This window comes from Anopheles aquasalis, chromosome 3, assembly GCF_943734665.1.
Source record: "Anopheles aquasalis chromosome 3, idAnoAquaMG_Q_19, whole genome shotgun sequence".
In the NCBI taxonomy this organism is placed as follows: domain Eukaryota; kingdom Metazoa; phylum Arthropoda; class Insecta; order Diptera; family Culicidae; genus Anopheles; species Anopheles aquasalis.
In genome coordinates this window covers 37,531,564-37,556,563 of record NC_064878.1, presented here as the reverse complement: position 1 = coordinate 37,556,563, position 25,000 = coordinate 37,531,564, and the positions used below count along the sequence as shown (strand labels likewise).

The window sequence follows — 25,000 nt, the reverse complement described above, 5'->3', positions numbered from 1 at the left end:
AGTTACCAACCAACTGCTGCTACTGCTGGTGGTGGCCGGAACAAAGTACCAACTATTTCATATGTTCACCCGCATCTAACGGATTGTGGTCGAGGTTTCAATGCGATAATTTAGCCAAATTTCTGTAAGCGCACACCAACCAACCGACCGAGCGATGATGAACGAACGATCTGGGTAAACATTGTTCTATCATTAAATATGCGTTGGCAGCGATGGGCACCAATGGTGCTGGTGGTGCTTTGCCCCGCCCCCCCCCCCTCCCCACCCCTTTTCCACAAGTCACCAGCACTGAACTGGATGGATTCATTAGCCGTCAGCGCCTTGGCAACACGGAGCGTGGTTTTTGCCGACCATCTCGTTAGAGACGCTGGCTTTATTTTGCCTTCTGACTTGACACAAAATAAATGTCCCTTAATTTATGGTTACCCAGTGTTACCTCACAGCAGCCAGCAGCGTTTTGTCGCTTGGTTTCGGTTCAGTTCGGTTTGCGTGGCCCCCAAAGCCGCGGTTTTAGCAAATCGTGTTTCATACAAAGTCCGCGATGTCGTGCCGTGTTTAATTTATGAACCGTGTCGTGTTTTGCGAACGAACGAGCGACCCAAACTCCACTTTTGGAATCGAACATCGCAATCGAAGCAGTTCGGGGGCTCCTGGGAGGGGATCCCGGTGTGGCTTCCCAGTGACCTGTCATCATAAATTGCTTCACTATAAGCACCACCACGATGCTAGCAACCGGGGTCACGCGGTGACCGTCAGGTTTGGTTAAAAACCGGACGCTCAACCGGACGCTGATTCTGTTTCCATAAATTTTCCCCCCATCACCAAGACACCGGGAGATGGAGAAGAAGATGGTAATAAGTTTGTAATTTGACAGGGACAGAAGAAGGAACAATGAGCGAACGAACGAACGAACGTTGCCATAACAGCGCTCAGTGTTCGGTTGTGCAGATCGGTCATTGTCTTGGAAAATTGTCTTAAAGTAAGTAATTACCGTTGATCGAAACACCGGGACTGCAAGAGGAGAATGGATGCTGCTCCTCAACCCAACGAAAGGATAATTAATCAATGATTTCCCACGAGATGCGCACCGAAAGTTGCGAAGGTTGCTCTCAGTTCGGTTCGAAAACAAGCAGGGCCATCATGCTGTGGGAGGGAGTGTGGAGGAAATTGCATTTCTCTTGAATTTATTACTGCCATGATGCCATTACACAACAAAGAACCGTTGCACTCTGCATCAAGAGCAGCCGCAGCAGCAGGAGCTCTTGAGATGATTGCGAAACAAACGATTGAGCAAAAAGGAGCTCCCATCACACTTTCGGAACTCCCATCAGGTCGTGTTTCGAGTGGAGCTTTTACTTGATAGATAGGATTCCTACGTTCCACTGATACGAAAACCGTACACCACTGAGGGGCATTATTTTGTGCTTTTAATAAAAGAGCGAAGGATGCTTGATTAATGCGTTTTGAAATAGATTAATCCTGGCAGCGCTTGCTGTGGTTGTTGTTGTTGGCAACCCATCCGTTCACAAATCCCACCGTTTCGGGTTTGACAAATTGCACCAGAGCAACAACAGCAGCACGCAATTTAATTGTGTTCGTGAGGATTCACGGTGTGTCCTTCAAGATGCTTCACGCTTTGTGGCCAGCTAGCCGCTCGTCAATCAAGACCGACGCATCGGGCAACACTTTCATCTGTCATAACAACTTTACAGTTCTACAGCTATTGGGTGTGGCAAATGGTGGAAAATTAATTACCAGAATTACAACACCATCCCCCATTGCAACAGCAGCAACAGCAACAAAACGATCCCTCTCGTTTTATGCTGAAGATAAAATAGACCAAAAACACTGCCGCCAACATTGGGAAATTGGGAGAAAAATCTCTCACACGTTTTGCGAATAAACAAACTAATTAAAACCATATTGCCCCACTGGGGGGGGGGGGGACCCCACCCTCAGCGCGTGCTCTTCATCAACATCACACGCGCAGAGACACACGTGTGCCCTTTACGTGTCGACAAAGTGCAGGATGACTAATAATGTGAGGTCGGGAGCAATAAAGCGCTCCCACCACCGCGTCCTTCAAATGATGCCAATCCTTGGACCCCTTTTCATCTTTTAAACCGGCGGACGATCCGCACTGGCAGGTCCCCCCCCTCCTCCACCCCCACCCCTGGTTGGCTCCGTTTACGATCTGCCATTCTCTGCAAAAACCCAGCGGTAACGGTGCTGATGTGCGACCCAATTTTGGCGTTGGCTTTGGTTAAATATTGAACATTTAGGGGAACTCGCCCGGCACCACATTTACAACGCTCCGAAACGGAGGTGACGATCGAGGTCATGAAAAATAGGGCGCAAAACCCATCCCGGGACGGGGCTGGTGGTGGTGGAGCTTTTTTGGAGTGTAAAGTTTAATGCCTTGGGCACACCTCTAGTCTGGTCGTGCGTCGGTGGTTGTTTTAAGGTGAATGCCGACAAACGACACTGACAACCCACTGGATGTAATTAATGCCACTCAACACGTTGCCGGAATAAATCTCATGAGAGAATTTACGACGCACCCGAACCAGACCAGACCGCGTGCACGACCTTCACGGTGCCACGCTCAGCATAAAACGCATAGTTCTGTCGCCGCCTCATAACTGGCACTCTGGAGGTCAGAAGGCGCAACAGAACGCGCGTGCGTGGTACCGTGGTCGCGGCCCATCTCGTGTTCCCATTATGTCGATGACCATAAACGCCGGGTGTCGTTTGATGGTCACAGGGAAAGTGTTTGCTGCAGCGAAACACCAGCAAGCTTTCGCACATGATGTGCGAATGTCCATTTCGAGTTCCACGCGTGAACGCTACATTTGGAACGCGGCTCGTTAAAAGAGATTGATAAATCACGAATTTTTTTGTGTTTTTTTTTTGCTCCGCTTCTTCTTTTTCACTAATGATCATGTGGCCGGGGCCATCATCATCGTCGAACGGTTCAAGGACATTGGATCGGCGGAAGTGATAACGGACAGGGGCAGCTTTGTTACTAAACGCTTCGCGGTTCGTATCGCTCTGTTTCTGGTATTCTCTGTGATCAGGAATCAAGTGCCATAAATAATGACAAAATGACGCTCCTGCTTAGTACAGCTGTTAGTTCTTTATAACCATGATGTATTGAAAGGGCACTCTACTTCCACAGCAAATCATTGAATGTTCGATCCATTATCAGTTGAACGTTGACCTTCATTGGACTAAATGCTGTGATTTGAGCTCTAGTACAATCTATCCAGGATATCAAGAAAAATATTCACGAGGAAATTTTCTGAACACAAAAGGCATAAAAATAACAGAAAAGCTGATTAATAGCTATACGATTGCGGTGGATTGTTGGATTAAGTACAACAAACGCACTCTAAACATAACGAATAAAACGCCTTTAGAGGTCTATAGTAAATTTGACAGAAAAGATTTAATCAACTGAACCTTTCAATCAACAAGAGTATCTGAAGTAGTAATAGTCTACTGCTGGATATACACTAAAACTGCACGACAACGATCTCTCGACGAGAAATTCTTATTTTTACGTCATCCCATACAAATCCGTCAAAACTTTATCGCGAAAACTTAAATGCACGTGTAGCGACCAAAAACACAGCGAGCAAGTAAGAACTTTAGAAAAAGCTGTCAATTTATATTAAAAAAGGTGACTGTTGTAGTGTTCTGAAGTGACTATTGTTGTGCACGACGAAGAACTAATCGCGTTTTCGCGAATAGTTTAGCTCAAAGTGAGGAAAACAATTCGCGGATACTTTATGTATCGCGTAGAAGCAGTTTTATATAGTTCCACAGCTTGAATATTTCTTCTCCATCCTAATTCTAAGCACAAACACTCAAATTTACTGATCCATTTGAGTTGCTAAAATCCGTTAAAATCCAAAGGTCCATAGAATGGTACAATTAAAAAAAATGATTGATTAAATCAATATTTGAAAGTTTAAGCAAAACTGATGCTCAATACACCAATAGATGGTTGTAATTAAAATTAAAATTGTTTTTTGTACTCGTAGACTCATATTAAAGGAATCCTCAGCACAAGCTGGTATGAGCAACAGCAGTTTCTAATATTACAACGATGTTTTCGACACTTTCAAACCTATGTTAAGGTACAATGAATACTTTTAGTCATCATCAAGCATCAAAAAGCAGTCTGGCAATAATATTTTAAAACTTGTGCTCAAAGTCTCCATTCCTGATAAATCTGTCTGGCCACATTTATTCACATTTTAAACGATTCTATTGAAAATGTGTCTACCCCCGGCATAAACAACCGGTACATATTTATGCACACGAGCACGTTCCCCGGCGTGCACATCGTTTTTCTTCTTCTTGTTTTTCGCTTCTTCATTTTATTCGATGCCACACTACATGACCTTTTTTTTCCTGTGACCGCTGTGGGCGTTGCTGATGCTCTCTAGCATCATCGAAAAGCGTGGGATGGAAAATTTATAGGCCACCGCCACCGATAAGTGGATGATGATAAATGGGATTTTGTGCTTTCGGGCAGTGCGCGGGGAGCTGGGGGCTTTCGAAAACCATTCAACGCCCCCACCACTCAGGCCACGCGCCCCAACAAAACGATATCCGTGCGTGTGGCCGTAGAGCTCAGGGGCACTGAGCAGCTCGTTGCACCCGATAAACCGATTTTACTGTCAAATATTGTCTGCAAGCGAAGCGATCGAACCGAATTAATAACCCAATGGTTTTATGCCGTTCAGGGTCTCCAACATGCGCCCGGGTGGCAACTAAATGACCTGGAAGCATAATCGAAGCGGAAGTGGGAGTGTGCTCCCACGGGAAGGAAACATACCCACCATCGAGCTGGCTGGTTGGCTGGCTGGCTGGCCGGTGTGCTTTCGTCAGCCCCGAACCGACGACAGCACCCGGAAGTCGAATGTAAATTAAGTCGATTAACGAAACCATCGTCAAAGGTCCAGCGTGCAGCTGTCGTCACGTGAAATGGCTGTTTATTTGATAGAGAGAGAGAGAGAGAGAGAGAGAGAGAGAGAGAGAGAAGAGCTAATCAGCTCAGGACGTCCATCGATCGTAGTTCGGACCATCAATTGGACCGAGCTTGTGGTTAGAACGTAATGGACGCATCTCGAGGCAAAATGGATGTCGGTTGAACCAAACCCGAGCCATGCAGCTCGATCGAGTTCCATTTACACGAATACATTACAAATAGTACGATGTGCGAAGCTGAGGCCGTCCCGAGACCTCTATTCCAACCGAAAACAACCGGCGCGGCTTTCAGGCGAAAAAAAAACCAAAGCACCTTTCTGCACCGTGATTTGCTCGCAGCATCCCCTGCCCTTCCGCTGTCATTCCGACCGGAAGGGCGAACATTTCAGGCCAAACACCTTCGCGCCGGTAATCTGATTAAAATTCATGATGGTTTCGGTGGATCACAGCACAGCACAGCACACGGGCGGGCGGACGAACGAAATACATCATAAAAATTGCACACCACATCAGGCCAGAAGCCGGTGCCGCCATCCGGGGCATAGTTGACGTAGTTTCCACCACCCTCGGTTCACTGGGGCCTCGTTCACCGGCGCCATAGTCACCAAGCGTACTCCTAGGGCGATACAGCGCAGCGAGAGGCCCCGGGTAGGATGTGGCACAAAACTACCTTCGCTACCGACCATATATCACGTTAATAACCTCATAAAAAGTGAACCAAATAACTTATCAGCACAGAACTATGCCAGTGGGCCTGCCGAGAGTGCACAAGACCCCTCCACGATCGGCTTCGCGTGTGCACGGTGCCGGATGACGGAAATCATGAGCCTCTTCGACTCTTTCCGGCTTTCACCATCGTTTCGAAAGGAGATTTTCCTACGCCTGCGGTGGGTGAATCTCGCCCCCGAAAAAAAAACGAACCCAGCCATTGCCGTATAATGGTTGGATTTTTCACCGCTCGATCCAATTTGGGAGCAACCCTTGGGGCCCCTGGCAGCTCGTAGGGGCCCGTTGGTTCCCCGGGCAATCCACCGGTAGCGATCGGTCTCGCTCGAACGGGGATTCCGCGCTCCGCATTTAGTTCATTAAACTCCGTTTAATGGCATTTTAAATCGCCCATTACGGTAGCCGGGTTGCTTGTGGTGAAATTGAAAGCGAATCCGGTTCAGAAGCCGGCCGCACGTCACCGGCCGCTCTCTTCTAACGATCTATCAACGATGCTCCGAGCTTCCGGTGCTCGATCTCTCGTTGCAATGTGTGAGAATTGACGAAAATATTCTACAATCACACTCACTGAGACGATTGAAAAAGCGGAAACCACATTCCCATCCCGGTCGCTGCCTAAAGGTGACAATTATCTACCATTTCCCCGATGGATTTTCCGTCGCTGATGGTAAGTCAATCCCACACCAACGAGCCCCCCCGGGGGCATTCGCGTCACTGGCGTAAAAAAGCAAACAGAAGACACATTTCTCGTGCTCCTCACTACGGGATTTTCCCGCTTTTCACAAGAACCACCTACCGTGACTATCATCAGCGATGCGAAGGTGGGTTGCTGGGCAACTTTTGCAAAAAAAAAACCTCCCCACCCTGGTGCCCATTGAACGAACGCATCCGACCGGGAAGGTGTGAACGAAGGGAAAGACGACGGAACCGCGGAATTTAATGAGATAAAAACGTGCTCGTGCTCATGCGGTTGGCCGGAATGGAGGAAAAATTAGAAGAAAAAAAAGGAGGCGTCAGTCTTCAGCGAGTGATGAGGATGATACCGTTTACTGTCTTTGTGGGAAAAAAGAGTTTCAAGAGGGAAATTGCAACTCCTTCTTTTCTTTTTTTTTTAAAGGGAAAGTTTTTGCTTACTTTGAGTTCGTGCATTGGTGATGCGCTTCACTACTTTTTCTTTTACACCTAGTTTCCATTTCGTGGAAACCACAAATGATAATGAAGAACGTCAATCGACAAAACGTGAGTTTAAGCGACAGAAAGGAAGAAGAAACGTTGAGGAACATTCGTTTATAAAGAAACGTACATGATCTACCTCACAGTAAACTGGACACCTAAACTTGGGTGTTTTTGTTAATTAATTGTTAAAAGATTCATCTTTTAAAGAATTTTTGGCGCAATTTCATGACATTTGGTCCAATGGATTATTGCGCCTAAAGTAGAGTAAGGTGGGGCAAAAGTGCGATTTGAGGTTTTTTGAGTACAGAGTACCGTAAAATTTGCAACTTATACGTGGATTAGTAAAGCATTAGATAACTCATTTTCACACGTAAACACTGCTTTGCAGAATGCGAGTGCTCAGAGAAATGTGGTAAAGTTTGTTTTTCGTTTAAATATTGTAATATTCTAAAGAGCGGTAAACGCGTTTTGGTAAACAAAGTAATAGTTTTCGTAAAAGTGTTAGTGTGCTTTTTGTAGCTACTACCAATGACTATCAAATGGAGTGTTACACACTTTTATACGTTTTCCCAATCTTGAGTTATTTGGTGTAAAGCCCTAAAATCCATAGCGGGGCAAAAGTGCGAGCCACGAGTGGGGCAAAAGTGCGAATCAGAAAAATCATGCATTCATGTTTTTTTCATTGATTCATTGTTTTCATTGACAGAATTCGTGAAAATATCAAATAATCAGACACCTGTAAAACGAAAACATCAAAAACTGATAACCAGCCATTGAATATTGATTCGCATATGCAACATTCATTCGATAACTAATTCTACTGCTCCTCCAAATTCAACATCTTCATATTGCATCTTCATATTGCATCTGCCTATTGGACATCTTTTTATGCTTCCAATTAACATGCCGACTGCTGAGAGAAGCATAAACCGCTCTTAATTTCTCTTCGAAATGTCCTGGAATTTCTTGAGAAAATGTGCTCAGAGAGCACTTCAACTTCAACCGTACCGATGTCCATGGAGCAGTCGGATCTTGTATCCTTTGCAACAATTAGGCTCTGCCGAAACGAGAGGAGCCACAGCAAAGACAGGAATGACACCAGCGATCTGAAGTTATTATCAGCGCGCCATTCAAGGAAATATTAGATCTAAAATCTAAAGAGAAGTCTAAAGAGCAAGCAGAAAAACAGTGAAACAGATCCAGTAAACGTAAACAAATAGTTCAATGAATCACAAAGAACTAAGGAAAGAGCAAAGATTGAAAAACACTGAAACTGCACACATGAATTCGTGAATAACTGCTGCATTTTAAAGGATCGCACTTTTGCCCCACGACATTCGCATTTTTGCCCCACTGGTGGGGCAAAAGTGCGATTCGAAGGTTGGCTGGGAATTATGAATTTTAACCATTAAATTGTCACTTGATTTAGCTGGTAATTTTACAGTAGAGAGGTAAATAGTTGTTGGATAAATCAATGCTTTTTTCAATTGTAACTTAATTCGTTTTTTTAATAAAAATCAAAATCCACTAAGGTCGCACTTTTGCCCCACCTTACTATAACAAAAATGAACATTGATCAAAGGGCCATTACCAAGTATTGTTTTAAACTCTGTAAAACGTTTAACGAATTGAAGCAACAAGCTTGTGGTGGTGATTGTCTATCCCTTGGCAGACCTCGTGAGTGGTATACGCATTTCAAAAATTATCGTAAAGTTTAAGAATCTGAATCGTGACTTTCTCAAAAATTGACTCAATCACCGAGTCGAACAATTACTGTTGTCTTTTATTTATGTTTTGAGGCAATTAAGGCGAGGCTTCGGTATTTAATTTTGTTTTGTGACACATTTCAAGAACATTGTGTAAATTTTTTGGATCAATCGAAGCAAACTAACTAAGTTAATGAGATTTAAAATCCGCGTTTCATACAAGGCTCCATGCAACTCGCTACTTTGAAGAGCGCTTCCCAAAACCAACGTTTGCAAAGTCGGTGTCCATCGTACAGTAAAAATACTGTACCTATTGATTTGAAATAATATTTTTTATACAACTATGTAAATTTGGTTTTGTCGGCAAAATCGCAAAAAGCATCACTTTTCCATTTAAATTTGATGCCATGGCTGGAGTTTCTAATGAATCTTCCCAAAATAAAACTAAATATTCTTTAAAAGTTGTAGTTCAATATGCCATTCACTTGGAAAAATAATGTTGAATGGTTACGTCACAAAAAAATCGTCAAAAAGTATTCTTTTTTTTGGTCTGAAACTATCGAAGCCCCTCCTAATGCGACAATTCGGTCAGAATATCGTGAAGAAGGGTGTTTCCGCTTGTTGCATGATAATGCACCGTCTCATTGATCCACGCCCGTCACTGGTTTTGACCAAAAAACATATTTTATCGATCAATCAGTCCACATAAACACCTGATTTGGTACCCTGCGACTGTTATCTGCTCGGTAAACTACATTTGCCCACGAAAGGAAAACGTTATGCTGACGCTTTGGACATTCAGAAGGCTTCCAGCAACCCAAACATACTGTCGCTTTAGGCACAAAAATCTTAATTCCAGTTGACCAAACGCCATGAAATTTCAACAGAAAGTTTTAAAAGAATGAACTTTTCAATAAAAAATAATCACATTAAGATTGCGCCAAGAGAAATGTCCGTATTGGAATAGTCCTGTTAACATTGAGACGACTGTGCATAAAATAAAAAAAAAAGGTGCACAAATGTGAATGTGTAAACAATTTTGAATATAAAGTATCATTGAATCTCCTTGAACTGGCTGGGGCGTCTCACTTTCGCCCCAAATCCGCCAATTCGCGTTACGCTAGTTATCAGTCAAGTAAATCACGACCACTGGGCCGCACGCGGAAGGAAGCCAAACCACCGCGGCCCACCGACCCGAATCCGGTGGGCAACGAAGGCATAATAAATGCGAATCAAGCACTCTCCTAGCCACGAAAGCAAATGGCTTCTCATAATGGAATGGTAAATACTTACTGCCACAGCATAGAAACACGCCAGCCGCGCCCTGTACTGGTTCTGCGCTAAGGACGAAGTCGCTTTTCCTCGCAGCCAGCACACATCGTCCCCACCGGAATGCCGGCCGGTAATCACTGGAGGGGCGAAGGACGTGCACACTCTCTGCAGCAAATATCATCTCATCCATCACGCGCCAAGCGCTGATCGGCTTGACATTGGGGGTGTGGTGTTTGCGGTGGAGAGTAGAGCTTGGCTGGTGCGGTGTGATGACGGCTGTCACGGAGCCTTCCAACAATGTGTGTCCGCCGTGTCTTCTTGCCACGCCGTGCTAACGTGAATTGTTTATGGCAGTGTGAGGGTGTGTCTCGAGATGATACAAGCAAATCCGCAGAACCACAATTCATGGCCACGGAGAGCGTAGGAAAAATTCTCTAAAAAAAAAACAACCTCGAATCCCCTCAAACCACTCGCTGGCTCAAAACTATGTGCTGGCATTCTGCTGGTTCTGTCCCTAGGTTGGTTGAATAGGTTGAAGGGACCACCATCCGGGGTGCGTGCACGTCCGGGAGTGCATCTCAGCTCGGCAGTTATTATTCCATTCCATGAACCCAAGTAAGTGCCAGACATGAGAGCGCACCACAACCACGACTATCACTGGCCGCATAATTTCAACCCACCACCCCAGCTACCTTGCACTACTTCATCTCCTTCACATTTTTTATTTCAGTCTTTTTCATCCCCTCCACAAACGGATGGAAATGCATTTTTGTCTTCGTCCCATCGGCGGCCTGGATTTCCCTTCAATTCACCACAAAACAATGGTGGTGCATGCAAAAGTGGGGCCCACACCACGAAGGACCGCCGCCAAGATCTCGGTTTACTCCACTGATAAGACGCAGCAGCACCACCACCACCACCAACGGCATCGTGATGGAGCATTTGCTTGAAAAATATACAAACTGATGGGGGAGTAATGTTCCACAGCAACCCACCAACTCCCCCCTCTCTCTCCCTGTCTCCCGCTGTTTCTTCTTCTCTCTTGATGAAAATCTTTGTGCCTGAGTGCCGGTGTCCACCCCTCATTTTCTTCATCTCACATCCCTGCCACGAAACGAAATGAGACCATCCAAAACAAGCAAAAACCCGCTCCTGGAGTGGTGGGATGCAACCACAAACACTCCACAACACTGGCACTGCCACTCACCACCACATTACCACCTGGGTTTCGGTGGAAAGAACGGCAACGAGAACAACAACAACAACAACAACAAAAACACGGAGGGAAAACTCTTCGCGGAATCTGCTCGCAAAAATTTTCCGGTGAATTTGAAAATTTCAAAACAAAACCGGCGGGTGGCGGTTGGCTGCTGCGCATTGCCAGAGACACTGGTGCGGTGGCCAGTGCACTGGGGATTTGTTTTTCCTTTCGCTCGACGCTCGGCTCCCTTTTGTCGAATTGCTCCCACGAGGCCGCCGAATGGGGCCAAGCTGCTTTGTCCGGAAAAGCGGGAGTCTCGCGGACCGTCGACGCAAATGCTGCTGCCGCTGCTGCTGCTGCTGTTGCGTCAAACGATTGCACTACAGTGTGGTGGCAGGAATGGGATGAGAGGAAACGCGATGCTGAGCTTTCCAGCAACGACCGCCCTGGACGGACGGTTTGTGGTTGCAGCGTGCGATTACGATCGCAACGAAAACCCCCCCTCCTGTTGGGCGACGGACGAAGGAAATGCCATTGTTTTCTAGCCAGCCACCGGGTAGGGACGGATCCGGGATCGTGGCCATATTTTGCTGCTGCAGTCAATGTTCGGAAGGGTTCGGGGCATGAGCATGCTTTCCGTCCTCGTCCACCATCACCACCATCACCACATTAATGCAGATGAGCGATGCTAAAGAACAAACATTGCCCAGCACCCCTCTCCCGATGCAATGCTACCCTCGCAACTGCAACGAGTGCATTGTGTTCGAGGGATTCGAGGCCCCAGTAGCAGCACCCGAGCTGCAGCACCAGCATCACCAGCACCAGCACCAGTATACCACATAATGAAGCATGAACAAAGCTGACATTGTTATGCCAGCACCGAACGGCGGATGCGCACAGATTTTGTGCTGCTCGCGCTGCATTTTATTTTCCGGACCGTTCCGGGCCGGAAAGGGGGAGCGGGAGCCAGAGACACGCTCTGGAACAACAAAGCGTCCAAGCGCGCCACACATTGCGTCGCCAATCAATCTGAGGTGCCATCTTCGCTGATTGCTTGCACCGATGCCGCGAGCAACTTTCCGCCCGGGGGAGCTATTTGGACGCTGTTGCTTGTTGCAGTCGAGCAGTCGAGTCCGGCCACTAGCCAGGGGGGCGGTGGTTTGGTTGATGATGCACCATAGTTCAATTGTGTTGTGAGCACGGGATGCAATGTTTGCTGCATACGCAGACCGCCATCAGCTGGACGGCAAACAAAAGGGTTGGCCGGTCAAGGGCCTCCCTTGGAAGATACGGTCCGAAAAAGGTCGCAGGTCACATTTTGTAGCAAAAAATCTCTTTTACTCTTTTTAAAACTACCAAGGGAATAGCTGCTGTTACTGCGTCAGTTGCGGCAGCGTAAAATTGGAAGATAAATGTTCAAACAAAGGATGTTTATGCAAAATAATAACAATATTATGGTGATGTTAACCAAACAGATTTAAGGTAAGAAAGGCACCCATTGTTTATGCACAATCCATTTTGAGCTATAGGAATGGAAGAAACATAAAACTGTTGTTACGAACGGTTGTGTGAAACAATCCAGCTATAGACACATGTTAACGATGTAAAGACATATGTTTACCTTTATCTGCCGCATGCTTATCACTGACCGGTAACTGGCAACAGGAAGTATGCTAATGATTTATTCAAACTGAAAACAGTTTTAACAAAAGCTGAATAGCTTTTCAGCAAGATAAAGCGCACTCATCTGATTGTAATCCAAAGTACGGCATTGGTCGTGCTTGGTAACCAACTACCAAAGTAAACAGCTCCGTGGAGTCGGTGTGCTCTTCGTCTCCATCAATCCAGTATCAATATTCAATTGAAGAAGGTCCATGGAGTGCAGTATTAATGACCGTTGGATCCTTTGTTGAACACTCATCTCATCTTGTATCCTTTAACATCCTTAGCCTTAAGCTAATACTGATCTGCAAATCGAATATCCTTGATGTTTCTTAGGAAAAGGTTAAAGATTCAAAACCGATTAGAATCTCAACGACACAACACTACACTGATGCAAAGGGCAATACTTGCCAAGTTGTAACATCACGGGAAAGGGATGTTCATAGTAAGAATGATAAGCAAACGAAAACTCCCAGCGCCTGCAGTAGAGGCACACAAAACCCTGGTTGCGAGGATGCGTATTCACCGTATGTGTGCCAGTTTATGTAAATATGAACCTGCATCCGGTCAGATCCTCAAGAGACTATTGAAGTGGCCTCATGCTCCTCCTCCTCATGCTCGAAGTGCAAATAACTGAATAACAAAACAATCCTGCCACGGTTACATCAGTTAATCAATCATGATGCGAACCATTGCTCCTCTCTCGCTCTCTGTCTCTGTGGCCTGAATTAGAACTTAGCATCATTACACTTTATTAGTAGCTCATAAGCCCTTGATAGCTCCGATCATGAACAATGGCTGACGGCATATTGAGATTGGTCTTCCTGTACGTAACCTCCTTTCGAGCATGATAGCAACCGGCTTACAAGCCCACTTCTGAATGCTTGATGCAATCCCAGCGCACTGGGAGCACTCCTTAGCCACAAAATGGTATCCTATTAAAATGGCTTTCCAGAAACTGAGCTCAACCCGCAATGCGAGGTGCTCCTGTGCCAGCTCCAGTTCCCCCCCAGGAAGCTGGTTGCCATCGTCGGGACGTATTTCAATCACGTTCGCACATAAATTATGCTGCCCTCATTGCTGATGCATTGCAACTGCAGTATATACGGAATATGCATGATCCCCCAGCGAAAGCTATCTTTCAACGTGAGCGAGTAATAGCTTTCTCCTTCTCCCCGCGGGCTCCACTGAGGGCTTTTTCCCGAGCTGCAGGTGCAAAACGGAAAGGGAACGATGCTAGACGATGTTACTGCCACAGCCCAAACGACGACATGGCATCACATCCTAAATCTTCTTTCCGCATCGCGGCAAAGGTGAGATGGTTCCGAAAAACATGCTCCCCCCGGGGGGCCTGGAGCAGCTTCTTCGTCGACACTTTTCTTCTCCGCATAAGAGATACTCGGTGCGGCAGTTGTTGTAGAAATGGGACACCAACATCACTCGGCTAAGCAAAACACATTCAGCCAACGTTCTCATTGTTCTTATTTAATCGCCCAAAATTGCATTTCCCATTAGTTCAGGGCGCGACAGTTTGAGAGGCAGGAACAAGTGATACCAGACAGCAGGTTCCAGTTCTAGGCCCGGCTTGTTCAAGTGAATTTAGTTTTATTTCAACCGACAGGCGAACTGGAAAATGTTTTCGCGATGTTTGCGCAGTATCATTGATAATCAATCAGAGTTTTTAATCCAAACCATCACCACCCACCACTCTACTAACCACCTTTCGTTTGTTTTGCCTCCCGTTTTTCCCCAGGTATCGACACCGACCGGGATTATTTCGCATTTCGTGAACCTGCAAGTGGTCGTCCCGGAAGCATTCATACTCGGGTCCGGCGAGCTGCACGTGGATATGGGATCAACAATCAATTTAGTTTGCATAATTGAGAAGGTAAGCCTGGACCTCACTTCGTTTGTCTGCTATATAACATTTTTTCGCTCCGCACCAGCTCGGGTATTAGACCGAATCCACCCCCCCCCCCCCTCCCCAGCGACACTCAGTGCCCTCGGTTGGTTCTGTTGAAAATGGAGTACAATTTGCCAGCATCATCACTGTTTCGGAAGGTGAAAGGAATGCCTGGCTGGCCGGGGCGAGAGTAAAAACAAATTGTTTCCATTAGCCTATTCCACGGAAGGGAAAGGGGATTTGGAATCTGGACAACAAAAAAAAACCTGAATTGAAAATGTTGGAGAGCGCATTACTGATCTGCTTTATTCGGACAATACTGGATGCTGTAGCCGTCCACATTGTTTTCTTCTGTTATCTTGTCGAACTATTTTAATAAGATTATCTTACAGAACAAATACTACTACAGTACAGTGAGCGGGAACAAGAGATGTTTCCGCCTCCACTTCCTCCCGGAGGCATCACTCAAATACTTACAGAATCGTGGGAATACTTAACTGTCAGTACGAGCCGCCAGTCCGGTTTCCAGGTACATGGCAGGATTTTTCGGCAAAAGATGCACTCGGCAGTTGCATCCGCTTCCGGAGGTAATCCGTGAGGCCGAAAACATTGCATCGAACACGGGAGGATGGAGCAGTTGTTCTGAGCCGCTCTGGAGTGGAATGTTCTGGACTCTTGCGGTAACCCTTAAGCCGCTTTCCGTGGTATCCAACGAACCATGGACTGGATGCCAGCATCCTTCTAACGTGCCAATGGGATTTGTTTAAACAAAAAATATCTAAGATTCGAAACGAAATGGTTTGAAACTCCCTTCGTTTTTTTTTTTTTTAACATATATAAGGACGGACGAGCCGTATGTTTGAAACTCCCTTCGTCGAATCGAATAAACCGAAACGTCTTTCATTTTCCTCTCCAACTAAACAAAACATGTTTTTGGAGATTTTTAAAACATTAAGATTTGAACATTGATCCCGATTTATCTCGCAAAAGGGTGGAAAAAGGCAAGACTCTGTAACATTATAAATAGATTTTCATGCTCTCTCTCCGTACACGTGCGGATCCGGTTTACCACCCTCGGCCGGAAATGGTGCTCCTTCTGTCGGCATCGGCAACGGAGACAAACACAACCGGCGCACCGGCGAAAGACCACTCGACCGCGTGCTCTCGGCAGAACTACCCCAAAACCCAGGACTCGGAATGAAGCAGCAAGAAAATGAAATAGAAATGAATCGAACAATGCATTCAATGGACCAAAATGGTGCTCGAAAAGTGCTCAATTCGCGACATCTCACATCCCACACCCGCCCACCTCCGCGGCCATCCGGTGTCGGCGATGCCCAACGAAAGATAATCTTCTTCTCCAGCGGGAAATGGAATCGATCGGTGGAATAGCGGTGCGGTGCGCATCGAGAAAATAAAATTTCGAAAAGAAAATCGCTCCGATAGTCCACTTCCGGTCCGCTGTGCAGTGAATTGAGTGATAAAAGCGATAATTGATGGTTGGATCGAGCGTTCGGTGCAAAAGCGAGCGCCCGGCAGTGTGGCTCCGAAGATGGCTGTCGCAAAAGGATAACGGGCACTGGCGGAAAGAACCGAACGGAAGAGAGGACGAGGAGGAGGAGGAAGGCGGAATCTCGCCGGAGGTCGAGATATTTATTACCAGTTCACTGAGTTCATAAACCGAGTTTCGATTGCACCGGGAATCTATCCCTCCGCTTCATTCGGATCACGGTCGCACGAGGTCATTCGAGCACTGGAAGTATGGAGCATTACCTTCGCTGCTGGCGGGTGTTAGATGAAAGATGGATTTTTCTTTTTTTCCCAATTCTGCTCCTGCGCCTGGTCTCGTGAAACAAAAGGGCAACCGGTCCGGTGATCGTAGTGAAAAATTTCACATTTCATTGTTTCATTTAACAAAGTTGGATCAACTCATAATTCAATTCCTTTCGCAATGAGTCAACTCATTGGTGCTTGTGTACTCTACAGAGCGCAGGATGAATGGTTTTTGCGATTTGAAACACTATCCATCGTTCTGAAGCTAATGTTTTGAAAATGTTCTTAACGTTCAAGGACTACGAAAGATATTGGAAATTTAATTTTGGGCTGGCGGTGTGCTTGTGAAACGCACCAACCACAGCGAGATCACATCGTTTCAAATAAGCCCAGATAAGAAGCTGAAATCATTAACAATTCATCAACAGTGTGTTAAGCTGGCAACTTGTTTTATCTCTCTCTTTCTCTCGTTGATCAACCTCCATCGTGTGCCGTACCGATAATCACTCTTTGCCGAGCACGACGAAAGGAAGAAAAAAAATCAATTTCACTCTCACATCGCATCCTTCGACCAAACACTCCAATCACGTGCGCCTAGAGATCCTTTCGCTTCCGAGCGCTAGAAATGGGCCGGGTTGGACAGAAAAAAACCCAAAATCAACTAGCAGCGTTGCCACATTACCATGCTGTAATGAAGCATGTAAGCCAATCTGTTCCGATCTGAAGGGCGACGGTGGCAGCGACGGCCAAAAACGGAATCGTGCAAAAGGCGTCATTCTTTCGCTCACCAGCCCAGTGGACACAACCATTGCTCCAGCTCAGCCTTGCTCATCTCGGTCCCGGTCACAGACACACCGAAAATGAGATAAAATAACCATTTCCGATCAAAATTTATCGCTCACCAAATTAGGCTTATCACATCGGCCAACGATCAAACCAACGGAGGACGGCCTAGGAGAAAGGGAAAAAGGGGGGTTTTCCGTGGGTTGGGCGTTCCGGTGTGGCGACTAACGCACCGCTGCTGGTTGCCCCAGTTAGCCTTTGATTTTACTTTTTGCTCTCTCTCTGCTCATTCTCTCTGTCTCTCCACGCCCAAACCATCCGATTTTCCACCCAATCAGGCATTGGTGGCGGGCTTTTTGCGGCAAATTCCCCTCGCCAGCCATCCGGAGTTTACTGGCGACAGCATTTTTCTGTTTGGGGATGTTTCGCCTTCCTGCGGATGGTTTTAGCATTGATTGGAGTTGAATCGGAATGGATCGGGCTGGGAATGCTGTTGGTGTTCGCCCAACCATTCTGAGTTAATGGAAATGCCCGGACCCCGTGTGGGCACTGCAATGTATGCCCTAATAAGTAGTACCCCGAGAGCGGTTGACGAGATGTTGCCCAACCTCAACACTTCGCATGTAGATAAAGGTCGTTCGTTGGTTGGTTAAGGTAGCAGCACCCCAAAAAAGAAATGCACTCATTAAACGGCACAACCTTCCGGTGGTTTGATTTGATCAAGGTGTCATTTGGTAGTGTAAGATAGCTCCTAGGTAATGATTGGAATGGTGACCTATACAGATAGTGGTGTCTTCAATTGACTTGATATTCTCCTTGTTGTTGTCCTACTTGTTCAGTATGGCCGGTTTCTAAGTTTATTTTCATTTTTATTGATTTGCTATTCGAATTCTAGTCATCATCTTTATTAATTTGTTATTTGTACAAGACTTTCTACTTGTTGTCTCGAAATATCGATAAATGAAAAACGGTTAGAGTTTCCAATAAATATCTATGTTAGCGAACTGTAGCGATCCGTGAATTCATAGCACCATTTGTCCTGATTTTTGGCCTATGTTTTAAGCAGGAGACAAACGAAGCGTAAACGAAGTTTACTCTTCGTCTATCTCCGTCTTTAAACATAATCTATCGCGTTGTTATCAAAACCAAAAGCCCAAGTTGTATTGCAAGTCCAATACTATACAAAAACTATATTTTATGCGAGCAAAGCCCAACGTTGAGTAATCGAAGGCGACGCACAATACCAATCGGAGCCATAGATGTTACTGATAAGGCAATCACTGGTAGTTTGTTGCGATTGTTTACCTTCCGTAAATAATGAAGGATCCTCGGGCATTCACTTTGAACCAAGGGGAAACCGATGAGCGGATAAGATTATCAGTTTGAAAGCGCATCTTGCATTGAACACATGCCATTGGCGTTCGAGCTTCCCAGAATGTGCAATCTTATTTTTCTGCGAAATCACGGCGAAACTGAATCAATTGGAGTCATTTCCGAAACTGATGGTAATTGATGATGAGGCAAAGGGTCACGTACTACCATCGTGTGCAACAATTTCATGCTCAAAGCGTGTTGGAGCGCTAATATGCTGACCGAATCAACACGAAGAAAGTAACACGAGTTTGGAGGTTTAAAGTGTTATAACAAATTAAATTGTTTCGAGTATTGCAATTTCGTATAGTCAAACAACTGAATAAAGATCTTCACTCTCATCATCTGAATCATTTGAAGCTAGCGATTAACCAGAAATGGCCAGAGTATGCCAACGGACAAGGTGTTTTGTTTCAAAATGACAACGCAAAGCAAAATGTGACTCTTTGGGAACTTCGTTAGAATGCATTGATGCGTGGAACATGTAATTCATACCAAACTCTACGGAAATACAATATTTTTCGCACACAATAAAATGTCCTCCATGACAAGAACCTGATTATGATGAGAATCTAATGAAAAACGATTGCTTAAATGTTTCACTACTGTTTATCAATTTAATTTATTCCCTGAATGTATGTGCTACGGAGACCCTTCCTCTTATTATTAATGCGAAGTGTTTGCTAATTGAATAACGTTAGCATTTCCAAGCGATATATTACAAAAAAGGTATCGGTGATTGATAAGTCCAACTATACTCCTTATCTTTTCCCTTCTTTTTTAATTCCTGACAATTGAGTTGTTAACGAGTTGGTAAACATTTGGCGTGTCTGTGTGCTGTGAAGTAACGAAAGAAAGTTCTAATAATGCCCATAAATCACTTCAGATCACTTTACTTACGTTGGCGCAAGGGGTCAGGGGTAATATTGCATTGATGGGTATATCGAAGATGTTTACAATGTCCAATAAATCACAAGGTTCTAGTTGTTCGTTTATGCACTCTCTATAGCTAGTAAGCTCGCTAAGAAAAGATTCGACACAAATGATTATTGGATCGCTTCATCATACCATGCACATTGGAAGTTCCTGTCTGTTACCTGCAGTGGTCCAGATTCAGTTTAAAAAGATCAAATGCATTGTCGATGCCATTCGTCAGCATGTCACCACATTCCCAAAATTGATCAGCATTTGGCTTAATACACTCTTTGCGATCTTTGTCTTCCAGTTCTAGAAATCATATGCAATAAAAAAAGCATCGCTTACTGTCTCACGTATTTAGAAAGAGATCTGGCTTGCAACACTTACTCATAATGACTTCTCCATCGTTCTTACACGCAAGATCCAAGGCTTCCGGTAGACTTTCAATGAATGCATCAGCAATCTGGAACGAACTCTCCTTGAGACATGGTTGCATACCCGGCAGCATTTCATTCAAACAGGAGACGATCGATCGCATCTCTTGACAGTATCTATTCGAATTATAAATCGTCAATTAATGTGTGCCGCAGATTGGACCTGCTAAAAACTATATAATCGAATACGTACTTGGGGAAGAATGTACCTCGCGTTGCGTTGGTTAATTGAAAGATATCGATCAAGAAATTTTCTATATCTATATTTCCTACACACATCATAGCAAGTTGAGATGATATCATGAAACCATCGAAGGCTTCATCGGAGCCAGTGTTTTTTATGCACTGTTCACGTATTTCTCCCAGAATATTGGCCATTCCATTTAATTCATTCGAATTGGAACTCTTTCCGGACAATGGTGATCCATTGCAAACTGTTAATAAAAATGCCAGATGCCTTTAATCAATATGCTCACCTGGAGAAATCACCTGAATTGCTTACCTGCTAACAGAGACAATCCAATGAAGAGCAAAGTAACACTCAACTTGATCATTCTTACGATGACAACTGTAGACCTACTGCAGCACACAACAATTTGAAACTAGTTTGTTTGCGAGCAAAGCTCAGCCTTAAATAATAGGCGAGATGCCTTGAACTTGCTAATTGAACTGATAAGGTACTGGCAGCTGGTTGTTGTGCGTCCTTACAATTTACTATAATTTCTGTGTATTAATCAAGTCGAATGCAAACAGGAATTGATGTTCATTATGAGATTGCAATGAAATCATTCCTTATCTACGCTAGTAAAGTCACTTGGGAAATCAATCGAATCCTCGAGTAGCAGATGAGCAAGAATTCTTTCGTTCTTGAAACGAAAATGTTCTTCACTCATTCACTGTGACACAATTTTCTGCTTTGTATACGAGCAAAAATTGAAGAATCGTTACACTTTTTCCATTCCTCAAGCAGTTCTTTAAACATTTCGGATCCCATGAGCGTAATTTGGTTGCTTATTGTTAATTTTTTTTTTTATTAAAACGAAAAACATGTTTGTTGATTTTAATCTTTTAAAATCACTTCAATTCTGTTCAGTTTTCAATCCACGAGTTAGCAGTCCTTTCATGAACCCATCATGCTAAAAACTATAACGATTCACAATAAGAATACTGGTTGAATCTACTATCAAATAGTATTCCTATAGCTTCAAAATTGATGGAGCGTTTTGTCATAACGCAATCGAAAAGCTCGAAACCTGACTCCTTTCACGGTACTTTCCTCAACAACTCAGTGCCTCGGTATGCTTCTTTGTTGTGGTCCACGCGTTACAAGAGCCTGAGCGTCCGTAAAGATGAGAACTTCCTCATCAGCGACAGAAACAATTAAGCGCTAAATTGGAATTCAAAATCACTAGAACCCGACACTATCCCGGCCCATGCCGGGATGGTGCTGCTCCAATGAAGTGTGCACATCGTCATCGTTGTCGTCGTCGTTAGTGATGTTCACCCTCTCGATACACACATTATAACCTCGCACAGCACGTGCTATGCCGAGGCGTCGCCAAAAGTGTCAGATTTAAATTCCGTGAACAATCCAATCAGCTCGTCTCCGAACGGGTGAACGGGCATTTTCGGCGGTGTCTGGATGCCAGAAAAAAAAAAAAACATTAACTACATGATTACACGTGCAGAAGCGTCGCAGAAGGACGCTGTGTTGGTTCAACATTCACGAGCACCTGGGTACCGGTAGTGCGAGTGCGGAGTAAGAGAAACATTTCCTTAACTAGCAATTACGCTGTAAATTGAGGAACAATGTTCATTTCAACCATTTCATCCATCCTGACAACCCTTTTCTAGGGGGTGGGTGGGAAAAGTTCCTCCAAACGGAAGCTTACGTGACCCTTGGGGACTATACACTACAAATGCATGCAACAAAATAGAAAAGCGAGAAACAAAAGTGAAAGCCACAGAGAACGCAGGAACGGGCACACCGCGCAACAAAACGCTGATACGCCACGCCGTCCGAATTCCAATTACGCTTAATGTTCGCTAGTAGTTATGGAAATGGTTTCGGCTACAGGAACTGGCTTTCATTGGTTTCGTTTCCGGTGGGATGCCTTTCCGAGTTTGGTCCCGACCATCCCTTTCCTGATATAAAATTGAAACAATCAGCAAACCGAAGCATTCCGCTCCCGATTATTCCCGAGTTGCCGTCCTTGATGGTTCGAGCGACGTCAAGTCGAACATCGTCGACAACGATTGTGGCACGGGGATGCTCAAGACGGGGCCGCGGTCCATGAACGAGCAGCGCTAAAAGAAATTCCAAATTTGCGCAAAAAGTCCAGGACGAGGCCGGGGCTTTCGATGGAAAGGCCACCAAATTGAAAGAGTTAAACGGGCTGCTGCTGCTGTTGCTGGCGTGCCTCATGCGGTTGCTCCATTATTTTCGAGCCACATCGAGCCTTTCAGCTGTACTCGTGGCTGCTCATGGCGGTCCCCGGGCTGACGGTGTAGTTGTAAGAAGCAACGAAACCGGAGAGGAAATTGATTTTCTATTCATGCTAGCCGCTTTTGGCTGCTGTTGCTGCTGTGGCCAGGAAATTAAGCTTCCAGCTTTTTTGTGTGCCCGCAAACGCAGCGCAGGGAGGAGGGTAGACCGTACCGCCGTTTATTGTCCTAGGACCGAAAGATCCGAAATGGAAATACCGAACCACCAGCCATTATCGCGTAACGAGGCCACTGGTTTTCGCTATGTCACGACACGTAACTCACTGAGCAAAAAACGGGAAGAAATTCTCCCTTCAGTTTCATATGTGGTCCGGTGGGAATTGTTAACAGTTTTCCATTATTATTCTGACGATCATTATAGACTTTTTTAGAGTACGAATGCCCACGGCCTTTTTGTTGTTTATAGATGCAGTGTTGGTGTTGAAAGGAATACTGGTAAAGCCATCATTCGCACGGTCTAACGGATTTTTCCTTTTTCTCCTTTCTCCTTTCTCGTTGACAGAGTCCACAGCCGCCACAGTACGTCTACTGGCAGCGCAACGATCGGATGATCAATTACGACGACTCGAGGCGAGACATTAGTATCGAAACGACGCCCGGACCACGAACGCAGAGCCGGCTCATCATCCGGGAGCCGCAAATCAACGATTCGGGCAATTACACCTGCTCGGCCAGCAACACCGAACCGGCCAGCATATACGTGTTCGTGTCTAAAGGTAAGTTCCGACTTCTTTCCTACTCCATCCAGTCCCCCAAAAAGCATCGACCATCCCAGATGCATCGTTGTCCTTGAAGGCAACGCCCTTATCTTTACCGTTACCACTTTGTCAACAGAAAGTTACGTTGGCTTCTGGCAAACTATCTTTCTCTGTCCCACGAAATGCACTCGCCATTCCGTAAAACGTTTGCTCCAGTGAACGAGCGTTATCTAAACGAACAAATCTACGCAGCAAACTTCTTGGGCACTGAGCTCTGGACAACTCGGAAACGCTTCTGCAGGTTCTGCCGGTCTGTGAGCTTTTCGTTTTACTGACCCGACGTTTTATCGCACCAACACTACACTTCAGGGGTTCAGGTTCACTTAGTGTCCGGAGCTATTCGGTGGCGTTGGTCACCTCTGACGATCCTTCATTTTCCCCCTCCCTACAACTACTACCTCCCCCCCCCCCCGGGGGGGTTGATGAATGGGTAAAGTTGTTGAATTTTATTAGGCCAACACCTTATCGCCTAATTACTATTCAGAGACTTAATTATGCCCGAAAGTTCACCATACCTGGACGCAACCGGGAAGGGGGGATCTGGTGGGTTTGTTGGACTGGCTCCTGTCTGGACACAACAACTACTCTGCTGGCGAGAGGCAAACTTTCTCTTGCACCCATTGCCATTCCCCTTTACCGACCCCCGGTGGGGAATGGGGGATCGAAGCCACCTTTTTGGCGACTACTGTATACAAGTACGAGTGTAACGTGTATCACAAAGCAGAGACAGAGGTGCGATAGATTGCTATCGTCGACATGAGACTTCGCACCTTGTCTTCCCATCGGGGGATGTTTCTTTTCAATTCACTCATTGTATGCGCTTCAATTATCGTGATATCATGCGAGAAACTATTTTGGGAATTGAGTTGGGTCAATGGTCTCTCCATCCACCATGCCATGGATTCTCTCGAATTCATCGACCGTCAGGTGGGGTCTGAAATGTTTCGTAATACTAAGCGACTACACATGATACTATGAATTTCATTTAGTGAACAATGAGTACAATACTACATAAAGGTAATTATTATATAGTAATGGAATGAAATTTTTTCCAATGGAGCTGAAGTTTTTAAAAAAATTTAAAAATGTGTGTAGATTTTATTTAATTTCTGAACAGTTTCATACATAGTCCCCTATATGACGATTGGTTCATTTTTAATTTCCGTAATTCCTGGTCTACATCGCCAGGAAGATCATGGAATGTTGAACAAATGTCCTCTATCACTTGGAATAAAACTTGTGTATCAAATATTTTGAAAATATTGCAGAACAGATACTGCATTTGCTCTAAATTGTAAGTTGATGGGACCTATCTATTCCAGTGATAGACAATTGGTTTACTTTCTGATTAATTTACTCAATGCTAAAACGTCCAAACACAATGCTAGGTTCTTGGGTTTAGTTCATTCAAGTTGGAGACAATATCAAACCATATGTACTAAGCAAACAGCAATTCCATTCTCTATACCGACCACTGTACGTTGTATCTACTGGATGCTATCAATCTTACAAACCCCGTATCCCCAGCGAAATCTAACGACAGAAATACGTTATCGCTCGCTATCTCGAAGCTCGTCGATTGACCACGAAGCACTGATCCCTAACCTCCCTCTCCCAGAACAGACCTGGAACAAAAGGGAAGCTATTGGCTTCGAGCACGTTGCGCCGCGATTCCAGTAACAGTGCCACCCAGTAACCACAACCACCAAACCGACTATTTACCTGCAACGTTCGCCTCGAATCCCGGGACTAGAACGCGGTGCTGGAGGCACTTTGCTGTTTCAAAGGCGAAAGGTGCCTTCGGCGGCCACATC

The 25,000-nt window shown here is 45.2% G+C and overlaps 2 protein-coding genes across 7 annotated transcripts in view; one reads left to right on the top strand and one right to left on the bottom strand.

The window, feature by feature from the left end:
- The window catches only part of LOC126578486 (zwei Ig domain protein zig-8), a 137,578-nt gene that overhangs the window by 83,676 nt on the left and 28,902 nt on the right, over positions 1-25,000 (top strand). For all 6 annotated transcript variants that reach the window (XM_050241086.1, XM_050241084.1, XM_050241085.1 and 3 more), the window contains exons 6-7: positions 14,495-14,629; positions 22,931-23,144. In XM_050241086.1, the coding sequence (XP_050097043.1) occupies positions 14,495-14,629; positions 22,931-23,144 (349 nt within the window). The remainder of the gene's footprint in view (positions 1-14,494; positions 14,630-22,930; positions 23,145-25,000) is intronic.
- LOC126578488 (27 kDa glycoprotein-like) lies at positions 19,208-20,500 on the bottom strand. The gene is made up of 6 exons (XM_050241088.1): positions 20,426-20,500; positions 20,117-20,357; positions 19,877-20,040; positions 19,669-19,798; positions 19,472-19,592; positions 19,208-19,408 (listed from the first exon to the last, which is right to left on the bottom strand). Exons 1-6 carry the CDS (start codon positions 20,475-20,477, stop codon positions 19,352-19,354), a joined length of 765 nt encoding a protein of 254 aa, XP_050097045.1. The 5' UTR covers positions 20,478-20,500; the 3' UTR covers positions 19,208-19,351.